We start from the raw sequence: 22,611 nt of genomic DNA on the forward strand, positions 1-22,611 counted from the left end.
CATGACTTATATGTCACATGGAGACAACTTTACCATTGCTCCGAGGCTCCCTTAAAAAAGATTAAAAATTTAATGTCCTAAGGTAGTGAAGTAGTATATATATTGATCTCCATACTGTGAAACTCACTGAAGTTGTATTTACTGAAAGCTGGATTTGTGCAGTCTGCACATGCAACCATTTATTTTTACTACTTAGTTTGTAGTTGTTTGTTGAGATATACTTCTGTAGAAAATCAAGAAAGTGGTAGATACACACTCATTTAATGCAATCTTTTTTATTACAAATCCTAATTTGCAGTCCAATTTGTCTAAAAGATACAGTATCCAATTCTCTATATTGAGTTTGTGGCTTAAAACTATATATGTAGATGCTGACCTTTCTATTTAAGGAAACATTAAATAAAAGGCTTTCATAAAAGTTAGCATGGCTCTATAGGTGAAACCTTTCTTGTACCAATCAAAGCATTTACTCAACAAGATTGAGTTCTTAAAGTTAAATACTAGTGCTGTGTGTGTTTCAGAGAAAAGTCTTTAGCTTTATCAATGAAGCTCCTCTCTTTTAAAATATACTCTTTTCTTGTTTGTTATTCACTTCTGCTGTGTTATGTCAAAGCAGTTACAAGGATACCATATAATGAGTCTATTCCAGCAGTGATAGTTTTCGGAGACTCCATTGTCGATACAGGTAACAATAATGGCCTTAAAACTGTATCTAAGGTTAATTATCCGCCGTATGGTCAGGATTTTATGGGAGGAAAACCAACAGGAAGGTTTTCTAATGGGAAAGTTCCTGCAGACTTGATTGGTAAGAAGAATTTGACATTCAAGCATTTTGAGTATTTTCTTATCTACAATTACATTAGATAATAGTCCTTAGTCTTTTCTCTTAATTTCAGTGGAAGAATTGGGAATAAAAGAGCTTTTACCAGCATATCTTGATCCAACTTTACAACCAGTAGACCTCATCACTGGAGTTAACTTTGCTTCAGGTGGTGCAGGATATGATCCTCTAACATCTGAACTAGCGGTACATTCCATCGTTCATTTATCAGTGTTTTTACCAAATATTTTTATATATAATCTGAAAACTTTTATATATAAATGCAGAAAGTTATTTCATTGTCGCGTCAGTTGGAAATGTTCAAAGAGTACATACTAAAGCTCAGAGAAATAGTTGGAGAGGATAGGAAGAATGAGATCTTGGCCAACAGTCTATTCATATTGGTCACAGGAACCAATGACATTATCAATACATACTTTAATACGCCTCTTCGGAAATCCTACTATGATGTTTCATCATATGCTGATCTTTTGGTCAGATCTGCTTCTAGTTTTGTACAGGTAACATAACATTTCAACTCAATCTGAATTGATCCGACTATTCAAGACTAAATATAAAATGTTGTTCATACCTCTGAAGGATTTATATGGGCTAGGGGCACGTCGGATTGGTGTTTTTGGCATACCACCAATCGGATGTTTGCCATCTCAAAGAACATTGAGAGGAGGAGAAGAAAGGGAATGTGTTGATTATTTGAACCAAGCGGCACAACTGTTCAACAGCAAGTTGGCAGCTGAGTTAAGCTCGCTTGGAAACAAATTTCCTGATTCAAGAATGGTGTATGTAGATGTATACAATCTTCCACTTGATGTCATCTACAACCCTCAAAAATATGGTAAAATATGTCTGCCTTTAATTTCTTTAATACCAGTTAGAATAGGCAAGATTTCAATTTCTTACCTTTATATGATTGTGCAGGATTCAAGATTTCAGACAAGGGATGCTGTGGGACGGGGAAAATAGAAGTCGCAGAGTTATGCACATTTACATGTTCCAGTGATTCTGATTATGTTTTTTGGGATAGCTTTCATCTTACAGAAAAAGCATACAGACAATTAGTTCATCAAATTCTTGCCCAACATTTAAGTAGCTTCTTCTGATAGATTCACATGCCAACATGCATTTGTGGATGGTCTCAGCACTTTTGGAGTCATTAATAATCATAGAAATATTTATTTGTTGTATACTACGAGGAGAAGAAGAATACCAGTCCACCCTATGTACTATCCTACTCATTTGGTTTTGGCCTTTGGGACAATTATACATGATTTATAGCACATGGATTGTAATACAGTTAAATATAATCAAAAAATTCTTAGTATTTGTTGCTTAATGATTGGTGAATATGTGTCTCATCCCTGATCATTGTTTATTTCTTTCTAGCTTAAGCATGTGCATGATGTGGTAGTAACATAGTTGTATTCATGGACTATAACAGTACATACAAACTTGCTAGACAACTTTGAGCGATCTGCAGAACTTGAGTTAGTGGGACATGAAATATCATCAAGAACTTGAGTTATCAACTAAGTATCGTAAGTAAAATGCTCCTGGTTGTTCAATCATTTGATAACCAGAGTTATTCGTTGATAAGTGATCACTATGAGTCAGTCGCAACAGATTTTGATCATTTTTTTTCTCTTTAATGTGTCATAGCCGATTGAGCATAGGAACTGCAAGTTGCCTGCAGGGTAAGTCTCGTAGATCAATCCTGGATTAATTGCCCCCGAAGGGATTGCTTCTCCAGCTCCAATCTCATATGGTGTTGCAATGGATCCAGAATTTGTTGTGGGTGGAGCCTTCAAATTGTTAATCTGTATAGATGTAGAAACAAAGCTTGACATGAGTTAGTATAAAGGGTGGTCTGATGCACTAAGCTCCCACTATGTGCAGGGTCAGGGGACCGTACCACATGAGCCAGTACATCCAAAAAATTGAAGAAAGGTGAATTAGATTTATTTCTTCATCATAATAGCTGATTTGATTGCTGACGGACTCCAGGAAGGATTTTGCAATATCAGGAACTTTTCTATCTAAATATCCTATTTGGTGCAGTTTTTCACTAATTCTACATAAAGATCTATCGGGACGTCACAGGTTCGAGCCGTGGAAACAGCAGAAATGCAGGGGAAGGTTGCATCCAATAGACCCTTGAGGTCCAATCCTTCCCTGGACCCCGAGGCTGCTCTTTTTTTTATATAAGGATCCATCAAATACAACTGTCACTAAGAGTTCAAAGAATGGAAAGAATAACATGCCAGTCCTTGCAATCCAATTGATTAACTTTGTCTACAAAGATACAGTGCTGACCTTTCTAATAAAGGAAACATTAACTCATGCCTTTAATATGCTCTATAAAGTGAAATCTTTCTTGTACCGAGCAAGCATTTACTCTGCATAATGGCCCTTGTATGTTTTTTCTTCCAACTCAGAGAATAATGAAGTTCCTCTCTTTCAAAATATACTCTTTTCTTGTGTTGTCAAGCACTTGTTATGTACCTCTAAGGTGCAATGTCCAGGCCGTTATAAGGGTACCGCTTAATAAGTCTATTCCAGCAGTGATATTTTTCGGAGATTCTAACGTTGATACAGGTGATAATAATGGCCTCAAAACCATAGTTGAGGCTAATTTTCTTCCTTATGGTCAGGATTTCATGGGAGGAAAACCAACCGGAAGGTTTAATAATGGAAAAGCTCCACCAGACTTGCTTGGTGAGAAGAATTTGACATAAAATCATTTTGATTCTCTTATCAACAAATTACATTAGAGAATAGTACTTCCTTAGTATTTTCTCTATATTTCAGTGGAAGAATTGGGAATAAAAGAGCTTTTATCAGCATATCTTGATCCAAATTTACAAGTAGAAGACCTCATCACAGGAGTTAACTTTGCTTCAGGTCGTGCAGGATATGATCCTCTAACATCTGAAATCCTGGTATATTTCTTTTCTTTATTCATTTTTCTGTGTTGTTACCAACTATTTTTTTTCTTATATTTCTGAAAATTTTGTACATAAATGCAGAAAGTTGTATCATTGTCTGGTCAGTTGGAAATGTTCAAAGAGTACATAGTAAAGCTTAAAGAGATAGTAGGAGAGGATAGAAAGAATGAGATCTTGGCCAACAGCCTATTCATATTGGTCATAGGAAGCAATGACATTACCAACACATACTTTAGTACGCCTCTTCGAAAATTCTACTATGATGTTTCAGCATAGTCATATATGGATTTTTTAGTCAGCTCTGCTTCTACTTTTGTACAGGTAGTATAACATTGCAACTCAATCTGAATTCATGCGAGTTGGATGTGTGCCATCAAAAAGAACATTGAGAGGAGGAAAAAAAAGGGAATGTGTTGATTATTTGAACCAAGCAACACAATTATTCAACTGCTAGCTGACAGCTGACTTGAGCTCTCTAGGAAAAAAGTTCCCTAATTCAAGAATGGTGTATGTAGATATAAACATTCCTACACTTGATGTCATCTACAATCCTAAAAAATATGTTTGCCTTTTTTATTGAAATAGTTAAGAATGGACAAGATTTTCCATCTCTTATATTTGTATGATTGTGCAGGATTCAAGATTGCAATCAAGGGATGCTGTGGGACAGGGAAAATAGAAGTTATAGAGTTTTGCACATTCGCATATTCCAGTGATTCTGGGATAGCTTTCATCTTACAGAAAAATCATACAGACTGTTAATTCATCAATTTCTTCTCCAACATTTAAGTAGCTTCTTATGATATATTTGCATGCCAACATGCATAGTTGGATAATCTCATCGCTTTCAGAATCATTACCAATAATTTGGTTCGCACACAATTATACATGAATTACAACACATGGATTATAATACAGTGGTATTTGTTGCCGAATGATTGGCCAACTATATATGATTTTCTCACTTAGTGCACGTGTGTGTAATCCCTGATCTTTATTTCTTTTCTTTTCTTTTTCTAGCTTAAGCATGTACATGATGTGGTAGTAACATAGTTGTATTCATGGAGTATAACAGTACATACAGACTTGCTAGACTACTTTGATAGGCAATCTGCAGGCTTGGGAGTGTTATCAGACACCTTATAAGTAAGTCGTTACAACGAATGGACTTCGAACTTTGTATTTACCATTTGTCCATGTAATTGATCCAAACAAGTCTCCCACTGGTTTAGATGAAGATTTGAAAGACACTTCATAGTTCAACTTCTTGCTATTATTTGTAAATACCAATTTATTTGGAATCACTTGGACTTCCAATCCAGTTGGCGCCTTTATAATTGCAGTGTATGTTGCTTCTTCTTCTGCAACATTAGTAATCATTCTGGTTACTTTCTTGGTTTCATTTTCTTTGATATTTGAAACAGCTATGGATGGGTAATTCATTTTTGAGATTGATTCTGAACTTGAGTTGGTGGGACATGAAAAATCATCAGGAACTGTTTTTGAGATGAGTTTTATCTTTAATGTGTCATAGCCAATTGAGCATAGAAACTGCAAATAGTCTGCAGCATAAGTCTCGTAGACCAATCCTGGATTAATTGCCCCGGAAGGGCTTGCTTCTCCAGCTCCAATGTCATATGGTGTTGCAATGGATCCAGAGTTTGTTGTTATTGGAGCCTTCAAATTGCTAGTCTGTATAGCTGTAGAAACAAAGCTTGACATGAGTCAGTATAAAGGGTAGCTCAGTGCACTAAGCTCCTATTGCGTGTGCGGTCCGGGAAAGGGCCATTACATACACAGCCTTACCTTGCATTTCAGCAAGAGACTGTTTTCACTACTTGACATGAGTCAGTATACCCAAAAAAATGAAGAATGTGAATTAGATTTCTTACCTGTGGTCATAATAGCTGATTTGATTGCTGAAGGACTCCAAGAAGGATTTTGCGCCTTGACAATCGCGACAATACCAGAAACATGAGGACAGGACATGGAAGTCCCTGAGAGTATGTTGAAAAGTGGTGGTTCCTGTCCTAAGACAGCCTCTTTTGTGTCGTTTCCAGGCCACGCCGCGAGAATGGCAACCCCTGGTGCTGTAATATCTGGCTGCAAGTACAAATCAAAATATAGTCAGATTTTTTATTGTTCTGTTTTATCATTAGACCATAACATAAGAAGAAAAAAGGGTAGAGTCTTTACTTTGAGGAGGTTATGAGTGTTGTATGCAGGACCCCTTGATGAGAAGTAAGCCACAACAGGAGCTGGTTTGTACTTGGTTTTTGAAACAGTTGGTAGAATTGATGCAACTGGATTCCTTCATAAGTTTTAAAGAATCTATTATTCAAATGTGCATTATCCAATATTTTAGACTCAGAATAGCCAACTATTGGAAACCTAAAAGTGATTTCATTACCTTGTTGAGTTAATGTAGGAGAAGATCTCATTGCCATCTTTTTCAGTTACTACAGCCGCGGCAAAGGATTTGAATTTGGGTGCTACTGTTCTTGCATTATCATCTACTAGTATAAATCCAATGCCACCTTTGCTCTTCACTTCTTCTAGCTTATCACTAGGTGAATATCCTTCGTCGCGATTATGACAAAGAACAATTTTCCCCTTGACTTTCTTTTCATCTAAAGAATCCGGTACACAACTCCTGAAGCACATCTGTTAGTTAGTTACATGCATATACCATCTCAATTTCTTTGAGAAACACATCAAAATGATGTGATCCTAATGTTTTATGTTCTTCAAATTACCTTGCATTTTTCTCAGAAACATCATTTTCTTCTGATTTGGCTAAATCACCACTAATCAACGGGTATACTGCAGAATTTGTCAAATTACCAAAACTTATGCCCCCTCCCTGTAACTCAAACAAGATTACCAGTAATATTTCAGTACATAACTTTGACAGTTTTCTCTGGCTTAAAATATGCAAAAACAGAACACAGGATTGATGTTTAGCATAGTTTTTACCTTAATTAACTTGTTCCCACCTAAGACAATATCAGTTTCGAAGTCACGGTCAATGGTAGTAGCTGCAACTGTGAGAATCCAAGGAGCAACATTGACAACACTTTTCGCGCTAGGTCCATCATTTCCAGCAGAACAGACAACAAGAATTCCCTTTTCAACAGCATGAAATGCTCCAATAGCAATAGGATCATTCGAAAATTCAGGTTCAAGTCCAGATGATGAACCAAGTGATAGCGATAAAACATCAACTCCATCCGCAATGGCATCATCAAATGCTTTCATTATAGCTGATCCGCGACATCCATCACTCGTGCAGACACGATACATGGCTATCCTCGAACCCGGGGAACCACCCTTCGCAGTCCCAGCCGCTAGGCCATAATAAGATGCTCCTGAAATTGGATTCCCAGCTGCTGTAGATGCAACATGAGTTCCATGTCCGTTTTGGTCCCTAACTGAGCCAAAAGGTTTTCTGTCGTCCTCACCAGAGTCATCATAAAATCTTGCACCAACTAGCTTCCTAGTAGAAAATTACAATGATCACATATATAGTAAAACATACATGTTTTTAATCAGTTATATATTTTTTTTAAAACATATTTTTGTGGTCTCGTTTACTCAGCAATTTAAGAAAAACATAAATATGTATAGTTTGCAGTCTGAAACTGCAAACAATATTTTACCCGTATCATGCAATATTAAAGACCACAACTTCTAAAGGTACTGTATATCTTTTTTACTTTGTTATGTGGCAGGAGGTTACGGGTTCGAGCTGTGGAAACGGTCTCTAGCAGAAATGTAGAGTAAGGTTGCGTACAATAGACCCTTGTAGTCCGGCCCTTTCTCGGACCCCGCACATAGCGGGAGCTTAATGCACCGTGATGTCCCTTTTTACTTCCTTAAACGTCGTGCTTAATCAAACACTGCCATATAAAATGAAATATATGACCAGGAATAGGAGGAGAAAGTTACTTGTTGCATTTGGAAGAGCTGAAATCATGACTTTCCATGCAAGTTCCTCTCCACCGAGAGGGGACTGCACTCATATCGCTGTCACTAAAACTCTCTGATTCAGGCCATATTCCTGAATAAGATTGTGGAAATTTTTATCATAATAAATATCAGAATACTTAACTAGCTTGTACTACAGTATAATTCTGTACCGTGGAAATTTTCTAATAAATGTTGTACCTGTATCCAAGATTCCAATTATGGTGTCAGCTCCATTTGGTGATGAACCAGAACCATAAATTGGACCAGAACTAATTTCTACATCAGTTTGATATTGCAAGAAATCCCATGAACGTGTTGTATGGAGATTCAATATTGGATCAGGGAATACAGAGATGACTCCAGGTTTTTGAGCAATGGAGTTCGCCTCAGCTTCTGATAAACGCGCAGCAAATCCTGAGAAACCATTCTTGTAGCTGTGTACAATAGCATCTTTTTTCCTAACAGAAATTAGAGATTGATGTTAGCTCATTCTTGAACTTGAGCTAAAACGAAAATATTCATGTTATGTTATCACCAATTAAGTTTTCAGAGTCATGTGTTGTACTCCCTCAGTTTTATTTTATATGGTGGTGTTTGATTGGACAGATGAAGGAGACGTGTAACTGGTAAAGTTGTTGTCATGTGACTAGGAGGTCACGCGCTCGAGTTGTGGAAACAGCCTCTTGTAGAAATGCAGGATAAGGCTACGTACAACAGAACTAGTGTCCTTCCCCGAACTCGTGCATAGTGGAACTGCGGGAGCTTAATGCACCGGACTACCCTTTTTGTTTGATTGGACAGATGGTTCAAGAAAGAAAGACTTTCGTATATACTAAAAGTATAAAATTAACAAGAGCTTGTGATCTGAAATATGTCATAATATTTTTATGACCTGTCAGACTAAAATGGAAATAGTGTTATATAAACGGAATAAATGAAATATTAATAAACTAACCTTCTGATTAAAGAGCTCATAAGGTCTGCTTGATTATTTTTAATGCCATCGTTTGATGCATCAGGAGCACCCATGTAAACAATATATACGCCATTGTTTTGTACTAGAGAAACTGCATTGGATTCTCTAAGAAAAGAGACAAGGAATAGATAGAGGCAGAAAAATAGAACAATGCCTTTCATTTTTTGCAATCCTTTTAAGAAATCTTGATGACAACAAGTCTATTATATATAAATAGTTAAGTAATGGAATAAAGTTTAGTCTGTTAAGCTTTGTTTGGTGCATTCAAACGTGTGCGCACTGAAAAACGCCCGTCAATCAGCTGCCACGGGCTATATATTATAACCACATAGTGCGTTTAAATGCTTAACCAAACACGCCACTAAGACAGTGGAGTTGTGGTGGTGGCGGTAGGCCGTAGGCGGTGGCAGTCGTTGTGGTGGCGACTTGTTACTGGACTAGTCACTAGTGTGTAATATATAACTGATAGCCTTTATTACGTTGGTCATAAAGGGTATATATTGAGGGTAAGTGCTAAACCGATCTTTATATAAAGAAGTATAAGCAACAGAATGACTGAACTACCCATGCCTTTTTAGATGGAAATGTTTTCCCTAACAATTTAAGTGTTGTTTTTATTATACATATTATTTTTGGGAAAATGACATTTTATAGCCGCTCTCAAAATAATAGTCGAAAAAATATATATTTTTTGTATATATATATATATATATACATTTATATCTAATATACAAATTTTATACATTTTTTCGGCTATCAAATATAAATAGTTTCTGACGCAGGTAAAAAGTAAAAAAAAAAAATCATATTCTTACTGGGAATCTAAGATGGGCTCGAATAAACCAAAGTAATTTAAAATTAAGTTGCAAGAACATACAACAGCAATAATTATGCCTCAATCATAAGTAAGTCGGAATTGGTTCTATGAATCTAAGCTAATTATATCACTCCATTTGGGCTCAATATATCATGTATTATAATGATTTCCCAAAATTAATGAGCTATTAGCTTATGTCATTTTTCTTTTTTATCTGAATTTGAGACCGATAAAATGAGCAAGCTCATACAAATGGAGTTATTATTAGAAAGAACGTACTGATAAAAACTAGCTAAAACCTATAGGGAGCAGTAACTTACAAGTGAATTTTTTTAAGTGATAATTAATAAGTCATGACTGTCGTTTAATTAGCAAGAACTTGTGATTATTAGCAGGAACATATGGATAAAAAAAATAATGACAAAAAGAAAAGGAAAAACTTAAATAAAAGTCGTATAAAGCACAAGAAGTACTTTAGCTTCCTTTACTTTAATTTGGTGGATCAATAACAATTAGTAACAAACTCGAGTGCTCCATGTGAATCATTAGAGTTTCAAGGCGACACTCACTTTAAGTAGTTGGTCATCAATTTTCTTACATTACTCGTATTTCATAATTGTTACCCTTGTGGGAAACTATGATGTTTTTACACGTTTGTTATGTCCCAATACAACTTTGGATGGCTCTATATATGTATATATATACAAGTCAGAGTCAAGATTTGAAATTTACAAGTTCGTGATTATAGTACTTCTAAGTTACTGTATTTGAAATTTACTGAATATATTGTACATATTCAATGAATTTCTTAAGATAAATATACAATTTTAGATCAAAGTTATTGAATTTGGCGAAACCGGCAACCTAAACTTTAGTTCTGCCTCTAGTCACTTTTGTATATCTAGTGTTGTAGCGTGTTGAAAATCATGTCGTACATAAGTAGTGCACGCCATAATACACTTTATCCATCAAATTTCTTGAGGGAAATATGACAGAAACATAGACATGAGTATTTGACATCCCAAAAGTTAGGCAACAAACCCAAACAAAGAGCACATTAACTGGGGGGGCAAGGGGAACATTTTCTAAAGACATAGTACATTCAAGATACTGATAAAGAAACATGGCAAAACAAATGAACCTAGCTCTTTAATCAGTAAAAATAATTGAGGATATTTCCCACAATGATAACCCCACAAATTGCTCATCGTTTGCAGTTTCCATCGGCAGAAATATAGGTATTCCAGTGGGCTTGCTTTTCGTCGAAATATGTATAGAAAAAAGGAGATAAAAAAAGGCTAGGATAAAAATTCCGTTACCGGGAATCGAACCCGGGTCTCCTGGGTGAAAGCCAGATATCCTAACCGCTGGACGATAACGGATGCTTGTTGAGAATTTCCTCATTATATTTTATTACGTTGATTATTTTTTTCTTTGTCCATATCTTTCTGTACTTAGCTAGTTCAGTTGGTAATTTTCATATATTGCTTTTCAATTCTTCAGTTTTGGTGAGGCACCAAAAATTTAATTACTAGTTTTAATCCTGTTGGATTTTGCAATTGGCTGTTCGGATTAGTGAACTGTATTGATGCATTTTACTCCAAGGCAACAACAACAACAACGACCAAATTAAATTTTATTAATGGAGTCTGGGAAGGTTAGTGTGTACACAGAACTATTTTACTATTAAAGGCCAAGTTTCCAATTTCTTAATAACTTTATTTCCCTGTTTTCATGAGGTCGTGATAAGTTCAAACAAGTAAAAAGAACTAAGAAATAATCAGCTCTTCTTTTCTTCCTTAAGGCCTCTACAAGAATTTTGATGAGCTTAACCTAACTTTGGTGAAATGGAAAGGTTCGTTTATCCTTAACTCAAGATTTCAGTTCGAGCCCCTATGAATAAGATCCTCTTTGGTAGGAATACCAAAACCCCCGTTGGGCATTTTTTACGACACGAATTCAAATTAGTCAAATCTATTTTCCAACACGGAATGCCTTAAACGATTATTTTTTTTAATTATTGGATATCTGGACCCTTTTGGGACAAAGGTAGTAGTATAAAGGGTCCTATCATAAAGCAACTTTTTAAACCATTATTAATTTTTCTTTGAAAAAGAGTATTGAGGCAGAGAGAGGCCAGCTCCTATATAAAGGTCCTGAGATGCTTATGAACTTTTTGGATGATATTCCTAAAAGCAAAAACAGGTCCACAAACCCAAAGGTTCCTGAAATGTCATTATTATTTCTTCAACTCATTGTTATCACACTGTCTTGTTTCTTAAAGCAACAACCTTTATTCTTATTCTGAAAGTTGACTACCACAAAGTGTAACTCCCAATAATTAGATTGGTTCTGTAATTAGTCTCACTGCCTTCTTGGGGTAGGCAGTAAATCTCATGTACCTTAATCATGCTCTACATATATCAGGTCCAAGGTTCAAAATTGTATGGATAATATGGTAAAAAATACTCCTTTACTATCTGAAATATCTTAAATTTACCCTTTTATAAACCATAATCAAACGTACAGTCACTCTACTCAAGATGGAGCTCCATTAAAGTAGAAGGCAAACTACAAGACAACTAGCTAACGGGACGGCAGGAATATCCCCGAAATATAACGGAGAGAGCATTATTCTTAATATATTATGTATAGTAAACATGTAAATTTATAGCTTCGGCAGAAAAATTATGGTTAGTTCGTCTCACCAGTAGGTTTAGGAAAAGTTAGCTGAAAGTCTGTAGCATAGAATGATTTACGCTAAACAAACTATTGTAAGGTGCAATAAAATGAAACCATGTAAAAAATTAGAATAAAACAAAATAATGTAACAATCAATATACCTAGATAAGTATAACAAAATCAGCAGAGCTCAATCGCCCTCTTTACCAGCCAAGCAATAAACTTTCTACATATTCAGAATCTTTCCTCTGAAATGGAGGTAAATTCCAACCAAAAAAAGTTCTCCTTAGGCTCAAAATCCAAAGTCACGAGCCAAACAACTCAAAAGTTTCAAGCCTATCAACTGTATATCCTTTTAATCTCCACTGTCATTCTGCTCTCTATACCAGATAACTTACACATTAGTTTTTAATTCTTGCACTCACCTCAAAAACTGCAAAAATATGACTCCACCAGGGGCAGCAATGATGTATGTATAACCTTCCAAATACACCTTTCGTAATTGAATCATTATGCAAGACAGTGTCCGCCACTCGTTGCAAAATACGCAAAATCAACACCATTGTTTCATGCGTGGCTGGAAGAGATTTCTTCAGCGTTGCCTTCTTGAGCCAGTGCTGATTGATTAGTCGATTCGTCTGATAAGCCACCGACAGGCACATCCATTTGAGCATTGGTCGCTTCTGTAGCACCACTACTATTTGTAGTTGATTCGTTCAAAGAGACATTCTGCAAGGAAGTTGTTAGAGCACCATCTGTTGATGCAACAGGTGCTGAAGAACCTGAATCAGCTGCAAATGGGGAAGACGTATGCGTCCATTTCCTCCAATCATCCCGTCTCCTTATCTTCTCATCCTGGAAATAAGAAATCATATCAAGATTACTTCCAGTAACAGGTTAGAACACAATCTGTCGATGCAGCAGGAGTGGAACAGTTGGTGCAGAACCAAAAATCAATGAGAATCTAATGGTTCAAAATTATGTTGTATGAACCGCAGCACCCTTACAAAACATAACACGAGAAATAAGGTTATATTGAAGGAAAAGGACTTTAGGATTCTCGAGTTTACCCTTTATCAACCGTGATAGATATGATTCTCTTAGTTCATGAAAAAGCTTTCAAAAGACAAGAAGAAATTATTCCAGTTCTCTATGAATAATTACTAAAAAGCTTTCACCATCATCTTTTGGAAAAGGAATATGACAACAGCCCTTGAACTCAGACAGGCAGTTCAATAACCAATAACTTTAGCAGCCTTCATGCATACCTATATCACGGGGTCTACTGGTGGAAACAGGAGCAGGATAAACAGAGAGACTGCCGTATAAGATAAAATTCTCAACTGATGATACAACATGTTGAAAATACAGAGGCAGCAGTGCTATCTAATATTATCAAACTGCATTAAAAGCTTTTGAAGATAATATATCAAGGCAAGAGAAGTTTTAACTGATATATTACCTGCACTTCTACAAGCATTGAAGTCGCCAAACAATACGAAATAAACTGGATATTATCAAACTGGACTTTATCTGTCAAACTCTTAACCTGCAAAAGCAGACCATAGAGCAAAACCTTGATTCGTGTATGGGGCAATAACAATGCAAACATGAAGGTAGTACTATATTGTAAAAGCACATACCAGAGCACACAAAATACAACATCACAATACAAGTATGGTTTACACATGGGCATTTCCAGCAGCGGCGGAGCTAAGTTGGGGGAACTGAATCCCCTCAGTTGAAAAATTATACAGTGGAAATAGGGTAATAACGAATTTTTTGGGTTATATACAAGTTGAATACCCTTGCTATAAGGAAAGTTTAGTGAAGTGGCAAAGGGAGTTTAGACATTGCTTTAGATCACAGGTTTAAATCCCACATGTGACATTCTATTTTTTTTAAATCCCCATATCTGGCTCCGCCACTTATGTTTAGTACGTTTTTTTTCTTTCTGTATTTTGCAAAATCATAGGAAGTAACTATAGCATTGCAATCCCTTCTCGTTATGGATGTGTCAGGCAAATAAATAGTCCAAGTAACATAGTACATAATGGCATTTGCAGATGGCAGTAGATCAGATATGAAAAAGTCCCTCTATAAAAAAACAAAATTGCAAATCTCATATGAAAAAGGCATTTAGATCTTATCGTATTACCATCATCAATGGTTTAAGGATTTATAAAACATATACTTCTTCTCACAGAAAAGAGGGATTTCATAATATAGCACTAGTATAAGAGATTACCCAAAACCTTATTTGAATAATTCCAATATTTAAAGATCCAACAAAAGTTGCAAAAATTCACATGGACAAAGGCCCAAATTCTTGACTTACATATATAAGCCTTTTTTGTAACAAAGTTTGGATAGACAAAATGCTTGGGGAAACGTTTTCGACAAGAACAGTTGAGATGCTAGGTCAGTGAAAATTTAAGAATTCAGAAAAAAGCTGACAAAATATAAATTTGTATACGGATTTAAAATGGAGTAGAAAAGAAAAGCGAAACGAGTTCCAGTTTTCTATCCTTGAGTTCCCGTAAGGGCACAAAAATAAAATAAAATGAACAAAGAAAGTCTGAAATGGAACTCTGATCTCCAGTTTTTCGCTTCGACAAAGTTTACTTCTGTCAACTGCAATAGCATCCACCAGCAAACAGAAACTATGCTAATAAACCTCAAAAGTAAACCAACATGAAACAATTGACTAGAAGCTACAACATATACGTAGAAAACAAAATATAAGAATGCATAGATGCTTTGGCAAGATATCACTCCCTTTAAGTGGAGAAAGAAACTTGTGTATTCGCTCACCAATCAGAGGAACAAGAACTTTTTAAAATGGGTTAGAAAAATTATGCATCTAGTAATTTCAATAGGTTAGAGAAATTAAGCATCTAGTAATTTCAGATTTTCTTAATTTTTATGAAGTAGATTTCTTAGATGGCATCAAGCAGATGCAGAAATCACAAAAGAGATTATAAAGGAAAGATTAACTCAGCTCTAATACAAAAGAGATTAAGCTAGAAGCAGGGAGCTGCCAAAATCCAAAAAAATGATCAGAGTTATTTACAGGGGTATGCGTCTAGTAATTTCAGTCATTCCATGCCCCACAAGTTATGCTCAAAGAAGAGAAGGACAAATGCACAAGAACATGCTAAAGCTTCCATTTTCCTGAAGGATATGGTTCAAAGTCAAAGCATTCATTTAGCAGGCAGCTAGAACGTACATAAATCCACAATAGTACCGCTGGAGCAATGATCAAAACACATTTGTCAGAACACTTAGCAACAATCCTAGAGTTGATGAGTAGTGACATTAATCCAAATGAGACATCTCTTATGTCATTGAGTCGATGAATTTTGTAAAAAAGTATTAATCCACTTATTGGACTAAGAAGATAATAACTGAAAGGACAATCCAGGAAGAACTAACATAGAGCGCCATGCTTGATGGAAACTGTAAAGTTTTCAGGTTCAAATGAGACCGTCAATAATGGCATGCAAGCCAAAAGCTCACAGAATCTTTGCAGATTAGATCTTGCAGGGGCATTTGATGGAATGAGAAAGCAAACTTTCCCAGCATGAATCAGATGCATGCGTCGTTGTAAAATGATTTGGCATGATCTTCCAAGTTCTTGCTGCTAGTATTACGCTTCCAAAAAATAATTAAAGAAAAAGAAAACGACAAAGAAAGTTGAGCTGAATGTCAAAGAGAATACAAGAAATGAAAATCACAGCCAGTTCATGGTTCTACGGTAAATCCTCACACACATCACGTCTTTAAGCAAACGAAACGTGTGCCAATAACTTGAAAACAAGACATACATGGTCCTTCAGCTCATCAACATAGGATAAAAGACATTGTCACATTATCACAGAGACAGGCAGCAATCAACCAATATGTATGTATTTCAGAAATACGGATATCACTTACTCGAGGAAATTCAGCAATTAATTTAATAGGAACCCAGCCTTCCTCATCCATTTTTAACCTCAAAAAGTTATCTTTTACCAGGTTAGCATCACTGCAACCCCAAAAACAGAAAGGAACTTTGTCAGAAAATTGCCATGAAAGACCCCCATAAATTGAAAGAAATAAATTTATTTAAAAGAAAAACCAGAGAAGCAAAAAGAAAAGGGAAAGAATCACATTCTTAGCTTTGAAGATTACCTGAAGTAATACTCTATCTGATTAACCAAGGAGGGAGGTAAATTTGGATCCACTAAAGGGAAAAGTTGGGGTAGTGGTGGAGCTTGGTTGATAATTGGCACACTACTAAAGGACTCTGGACTCAATGGAACATAATAGAATTGACCCATATCTGAACCATCAAAAAAAAAAAGAGTTGAGTCATATCTGAAAGGAAACAAAAACATAATCGGACACATTTAGCAAAGTATATTACTAAAAAAGGGAGAAGCGGACTTACCATATCCCATTGGCACAGGAAAGGGTCTCAGAGAGGTGTGTGGAAGAAATGGACCAGAACCAGCAGGTGGGGGGCGCATGAACGCTGCATGAGGAGGACCAAACTGAGGAGCAGCCATATGAACGTCTCTCCGATCTTGATCACGCCTGCCCCCGTGATTATTATGATAAGATCCATCTCCACGGGGTCGCCCCCCAAAGTTACCACCCTTCCTGCCATAATTTCTATGGGGAGAATGATCACCTGCTGAATGCGGCTGAGACGGAAATCCTCCAACAGACCTTGGACCTCTTACATGAGGCTCGAGAACAGGCGGTGGAGGCGGTGGTATCAGATTCCCATAGGGGGGCATTCCAGGAAATGGTGGAGGCAATGGAGGTGGAGTTGGAGGCGGAAGTGGAGTTCTAATAAATCCTCCACCACCTGGACCACTACCAGCACCACCACTGCTGCTGCTACCTCCTCTGTGTTTCATTGATCTTTGTCTAACAGGGGTACTAGGGTTTGCATTTGAATTTGTGTTTGCATTACTATTAGCTTGTTTTTGAGGCAACTGAGATATTATTGGACCCTATTCACAAAAACAATATACACACACAATTAATCACCCCACTTTTAATTCATTCATATTCAACATAAATACAAATGCTGTAATATTTTAACATCCAAAAATATGAAGATAAAGCTAAAAATTGAAACTTTGAGTTAATTAAAAACCTGAGAAACAGAAGTGGATCCATCTGGAATTGGTTTTGATGAATCAGCAGATGATTTTGGGCCGGGCCGAGTGGACTCAGAGAGAGCGGGCCAAGAGAGGGCCCCACCCATAACAGTAACAGCCTCAACGACGCCATTTAAGGGTTTATTCCAAGCAGGCTTTTTCGGACGACCTACATTGCCGTCGTTACTACCAGAACTCTCCGGCAAAGCATCGGAAGTAGAGTTTTCCGGCGAAGACTTTTGGGCGGCCGAGCAATCATCCGATATAGAAATTTTCTCCGGCGAAGCAACGGCAGCCAGCACCAACGGTGAGGGCGAGCGAGGACTGGATACTGATGCTGCTTCAACCTCGCCGCCGCCGCCGCGGACTACTTGTGCCCACGGTGCTTGTAAACTCCGTCGAGACTGTGGACTGCTGACGGTGGCTCCGGCGGCCGCACCATCAGCTTTGGCGACCGGTGAACTTGGTGTGTTATTTGCAGAAGAATCCGGCGCCGTGGCCATTCAAACCCAAAAAATAAACTAAACAAAACAAAAACAATCAACAAAATCAAAAAGAGATTAATTAAAATGTAGAAAAAAACAAGGATTAACAAGTAACAATTAGTTGTAAAATCCAAGGAGAGTGACGAGAAGAAACGAGGTTTTTCGGAAGCTCAGGTGAGAGAGAGAAAAGGCTGTAAATTTTAGGGTTTCAGTGATCAATACCTCTCTCTCTTTGTTTGTGTTCTATTCTGTTTTATTTTATTTTATTTTTTTACTTTCCTTTTTCTTCTCAATTTGGTAAACTCAATTGTAATGCAATGATCCGGAAATTACCAGAAAAGGCTTTTATGCTTCTTACAATTTTGCCACTTACCCATAGAGTGACAAGTTTGTCCTTGCAATTAATTTGAGAAACCCTAATAATCACATAGGAATTTGCAACAAATTGAGATTTTTTTACTAAAAGATTAGATAAATGCAATGGCGACCCTAAAAAATTTCAAAGGTATATAGTACGAATACGAGATTTTATTGAATTCGTGTAATACAGAAGTAATTAAGCCATAACAAGTACATATGACTTTTGCAACAAATTGAAATTTTACTAATCGGCTAAATTAATGAATATATGAATCTTAAAGAATCTCGAAGTTCTATAGTAGAAATACGAAATTTTATTGGATTCGGATAAGTATATGTTTGATTAAGCCTTAACAAACGCGTATAATTGTGGCTACATTAAAATTTTACTAATTGATTAGATAAATGCATGTACGAACCCTAAAAGATCTCGAATGTCTAAAGTAAGAAATGAGGGATTTCATTGAATTCATATAAAATATAATTAATTAAAGCCCTAGCAAGTACATAAGATTTTTGCAACAAAATGAGATTTTACTAATCGGCTAGATTAATATATGTATGAATCTTAAAAAAACCCAAAGATCTATAGCAGGAATACGAGATTCTATTGGATTCGGATAAACATATAATTGATTAAGCTTTAACACGCACATATAACTGTGATTACATTAAGATTTTATAAATCGATTAAATAAATGCACGTACAAACCCTAAAAGATCTCGAAGGTCTAGAGTGAAAACACCACTTTATTGAATTAGATTTTTTATAAGAAAAACAGTTAACAAACAGTTAACCTCTTGAAGTAGAAAATGACTAAATAAGGAACATAGTATTTTTAGGCATTTTATGGAAATAATATAGTATTTTTTATTGGTACTAAATATGATCTACATTGTTTTATAATAGATAACAAGAAAGAAAGGAAAAGGAAAAAACAATCACCATCAAGGATGCGATGGATAGTTGGGAATCCTCTGCCTTTAATGAACGGTGTTGCATTCGTGTCATGGGAATGAAGTATTTCTTTAAAGGGCATCGCTTTACCTTCTTAGTAGAGTTACTCGATACGCATTCACGTTATGATAATTAAAATACCGATACGAATCCAAATTCACATTATGATAATTAAAAAATTTCACATAACAAGCATTTCATTAAGAATCTACACAACGTGAATATCGATTTATTCGCGCCAATACTATTTGGATACTGAATGGGTTAACATAAATGGGTATCTTATACAAATAGTAAGTATATTCATTGTTTATTTTTCTTTGTATGTACATATAGATCATATGATGATTACATTATATACGATTACACATACATTATATATGAATTATACATCCATCGATTATATTTAATTTAAACGGTTGAATGAACGAGTATTTAAATTAATACTTCACATACCAAAAAGTGCAAGAGAAGATCTCAACTTATGTTGAACATTGGTAAGCTAGGTCCAGTGGACATGTTGTCTATGCTACATAGTACTATATGAAATTTTCTCGTAATAGAGCACCAAATAACTTATTGCAATTTCTATTATATATTGATTTTAATAATTAACCAAATTTGATAGAAACTAAGAGTCCACCAAATTGTATAAAGAACTGGGTTCTCTACCAGTTCCCACAGTAAGCAACAGACTGTAAAACCAAACAATATAGGGAATCGGGTTTTCTATCTATTCCTACAATAAATAGGCAGTAAATAAAGAACACACGATATTTGCATGGAAAACTCCTTGCTCAAGGGATTAAAAATCACGCCCTGCCCTAGTAGGATTTCAACTCCGCTAAACCGAGCAAACTTCATATTACAACCTATTGCAATCTAGGAATTAAACTCTTAATACCTCACCCCTTACAATAACTCTATTGTAAGACCTTTGCAATAATTCTATTACAAAGCAACAACCCTTGACAAACTCTAGTCAAGAAACTAAACCAAATAGTGGTTTGAATCTGTCCTACAAAGATACTTCTTGAAAGTAGTGTAGGATTACAAATGAAGAACAAAATAACAAAGACTCAAAAAAACTAAGGACTTAAGATATCTTCAATCTTTGGATCTGGTCCTTGAGGTTGCAGCAACTTTATTCTTGAGAGAGATGGTGGCTAGCACTAGAGAGAATATTATTTTTGGATTTGCAAGTGTTAAAGAAAATGAAATCTCTTGCCTCATGTTGATAATATGTGTGTGGGATGTCATCAAGGATGATGCAATAAAGTGTCCTTTAGTTTGGCCTTAGCAAGCTACAGTTGTGCTGTTTTACTACTACCAGATGGTACAGTTCAGCAGCCTGCCAGTCTGTACAGTACAACAGTTTTTACAACTGTAGAGTTGATTGCATGATGACCAGGGGAACTGATCCCTATATGTTTCCTCTGTTGTTCCCTTATCTTATTTCATTAAGAATTCAACCAGACATTTGACTAGTTACATTGAATGCAAGGAAACTAATTGTATCAGGTTTCTTATCTGTTTCTTTCCTGAAGTTTGTCAAATAATCAAAACAAAAGACGCATAACTTATCAATTTTCCCCTTTTTGATGATGACAAACTTAAAATTGATATTCCCCTGAGAACCAAATCTCCACATTGTTTCCCCTACGAATCAGCCATATTTCCCCTGTGAATCATACCAAAGAAACATATCATAACTGGTTCCTCGAGACTATTTTGCAAATCATCAAAACATAAAATAGTATAACTTATCAATTTTACCCATTTTTATGATGACAAACCCAGAATTGATATCCCCCTTAGAATTAGATTCTTTACATGTGCTGATCATATTTGGTCCCTACCTGATTCCTCGAGAACGTTTGGCAGATCATCAAAACATGAAATAACGTAACTTAGAGCAATTTTCCCTTTTTGATGATGTCAAACCCAAACTTGATGTTCCCTCTAAAAACCAGATTCCTCACATATTCCCCTACGGATCAGACCTGTAATCAATATGTTATCAACAATGTTCCCCTTGCGAAGCAGAACTATCTTTCATGCATAACACAACATATCAATTCAATTCTGTTCCTCCCCCCTGTTGATACCTATGTAACTCCCCCTGCATAATTGAAAAGAATAATAGAAAAAGCACAACCAAAAGGAAGTTCAACGATATTAACTCATGTTACTTGGGAAGCACAACATATACAATAACAAGAACGACAAGTAAATGTTATTACGCAAAATAGAGTGATTGCCTATAGTAGAGTAATCATAACAAAAGCATAGTAGTTTTAACAATACAGAATATGACAATTTAAACAACTAAAGTATAAAAATCTAAAGTACCAATATTAAACATATGGATCAAAAGAAGATAGGAATTCGAGGGAATTTGGAAGGACTGAAAGACATGGATCACTAGGAAGGAAGAAAAGTAAGGGCTAAGGCCTTGATGAGCCTGTCCATTCATTCATTTACAATCCTTTGATCAATGATCATCTTATCTCTCAGGTCCTCCACTTGTTTCCTTAATCTTTCATTTTCATACTTCAAATGAGCATTCTATTTTGCAAAGGGTGCACGGGGACCTGGTTCTCTACCTATCTGAGCAAGCTGAACCATCAATTAGATCATCGAGAATCTCCCCAAGCTTCTACTTATCAAGAACAAACTCAGCCCTAGTATTTACTTCTTCTTCATAAATGTTGGGACTTGGAGGAACAAAAAGATGATTCTATTTTTGAAACTCAATAATGTCAAGATGTTCCTCCATTTTTCAGCAATATCAGAGTCAACACTCTACCTAACAACACTTTTTGAGACTTCAGATTCTTCTACCTCTCTAAATCTAATAACTCAACCTTTTGCTTTTGTAAGGATTTTTTTTTAAACCCCTCCCAAATTAGGAGGATCTATAGTGTTTCCACACTTCTCCTTCATGGTGACTCGAACCCAGAACCTAACGGTCGTAGGTGGAGGTGCTTTTACCAACTGAGCAAGCCTCACTTGTCTGTAAGGAATTAGGTTCCTCACTCACACTATCCTTTATTTTCTTGAGCAGCCATGTATCCCTCTTTTTCTTCTCAATATGTTCACCATTATCATCTGTTGCATCTTTCTCAGCCAACTTTCTTTTCTCCATTTTGATCTTTTTTGAATTCTTTCTCATACGTGAAGATTTTTTGGCTTCATTCTCTCTTTTACATTCACCACATCAGTAGGTCACGCCATTTTATCATCAATTAGCCTACTTTTCATCAATCATTTTTACTGGATCGGAGGTTCGTTTAAGCATAGAACTCAAGAGAAAAAGATTATCATCAAAATTAACATCCTAAGAAGGATTTGAGAGACCAGATCCCTCATTCAGTTCCCCTTTTTCCAGCACATTCACCAATTCCTCCATCTTTCAAAGCTTCTAC

General features: G+C 36.0%; 4 protein-coding genes and 1 non-coding gene across 6 annotated transcripts; 2 read left to right on the forward strand and 3 right to left on the reverse strand.

Annotated features, from left to right (window-relative positions):
* The first annotated feature begins 469 nt into the window (after positions 1 to 469).
* On the forward strand, positions 470 to 2,172 carry LOC104210014 (GDSL esterase/lipase EXL1-like). Its single transcript, XM_009758805.2, has 5 exons — positions 470 to 805; positions 897 to 1,027; positions 1,108 to 1,341; positions 1,421 to 1,676; positions 1,760 to 2,172. The coding sequence occupies exons 1-5, from the start codon at positions 544 to 546 to the stop codon at positions 1,939 to 1,941; spliced, it is 1,065 nt and encodes a 354-aa protein (XP_009757107.2). The 5' UTR covers positions 470 to 543; the 3' UTR covers positions 1,942 to 2,172.
* Positions 2,173 to 3,272: 1,100 nt separating this feature from the next.
* LOC104210012 (GDSL esterase/lipase EXL3-like) lies at positions 3,273 to 4,696 on the forward strand. 2 transcript variants are annotated; one of them, XM_070172416.1, is made up of 5 exons: positions 3,273 to 3,553; positions 3,647 to 3,777; positions 3,865 to 4,018; positions 4,105 to 4,321; positions 4,418 to 4,696. In XM_070172416.1, exons 1-4 carry the CDS (start codon positions 3,280 to 3,282, stop codon positions 4,170 to 4,172), a joined length of 627 nt encoding a protein of 208 aa, XP_070028517.1. In that variant the 5' UTR covers positions 3,273 to 3,279; the 3' UTR covers positions 4,173 to 4,321; positions 4,418 to 4,696. The 2 variants fall into 2 exon arrangements, with proteins under 2 accessions (XP_070028517.1, XP_009757103.2); XM_009758801.2 differs by having other exon boundaries at positions 4,105 to 4,290.
* Positions 4,697 to 4,817: 121 nt separating this feature from the next.
* On the reverse strand, positions 4,818 to 9,208 carry LOC104210013 (CO(2)-response secreted protease-like). The gene is made up of 9 exons (XM_009758803.2): positions 8,708 to 9,208; positions 7,951 to 8,210; positions 7,732 to 7,843; positions 6,760 to 7,279; positions 6,540 to 6,646; positions 6,194 to 6,436; positions 5,980 to 6,094; positions 5,676 to 5,886; positions 4,818 to 5,483 (listed from the first exon to the last, which is right to left on the reverse strand). Exons 1-9 carry the CDS (start codon positions 8,887 to 8,889, stop codon positions 4,924 to 4,926), a joined length of 2,310 nt encoding a protein of 769 aa, XP_009757105.1. The 5' UTR covers positions 8,890 to 9,208; the 3' UTR covers positions 4,818 to 4,923.
* A 1,647-nt stretch (positions 9,209 to 10,855) lies between these two features.
* Positions 10,856 to 10,927, reverse strand: TRNAE-UUC (transfer RNA glutamic acid (anticodon UUC)). Its single transcript has one exon. It is a non-coding gene; the product is annotated as a tRNA-Glu (tRNA).
* A 1,403-nt stretch (positions 10,928 to 12,330) lies between these two features.
* On the reverse strand, positions 12,331 to 18,095 carry LOC104210011 (la-related protein 1C-like). Its single transcript, XM_009758800.2, has 6 exons — positions 17,377 to 18,095; positions 16,660 to 17,230; positions 16,401 to 16,551; positions 16,164 to 16,254; positions 13,690 to 13,776; positions 12,331 to 13,082 (listed from the first exon to the last, which is right to left on the reverse strand). The coding sequence occupies exons 1-6, from the start codon at positions 17,881 to 17,883 to the stop codon at positions 12,795 to 12,797; spliced, it is 1,695 nt and encodes a 564-aa protein (XP_009757102.1). The 5' UTR covers positions 17,884 to 18,095; the 3' UTR covers positions 12,331 to 12,794.
* Between the last annotated feature and the right edge of the window lie 4,516 nt (positions 18,096 to 22,611).

Source organism: Nicotiana sylvestris, chromosome 4, assembly GCF_000393655.2.
Source record: "Nicotiana sylvestris chromosome 4, ASM39365v2, whole genome shotgun sequence".
Lineage (NCBI taxonomy): Eukaryota > Viridiplantae > Streptophyta > Magnoliopsida > Solanales > Solanaceae > Nicotiana > Nicotiana sylvestris.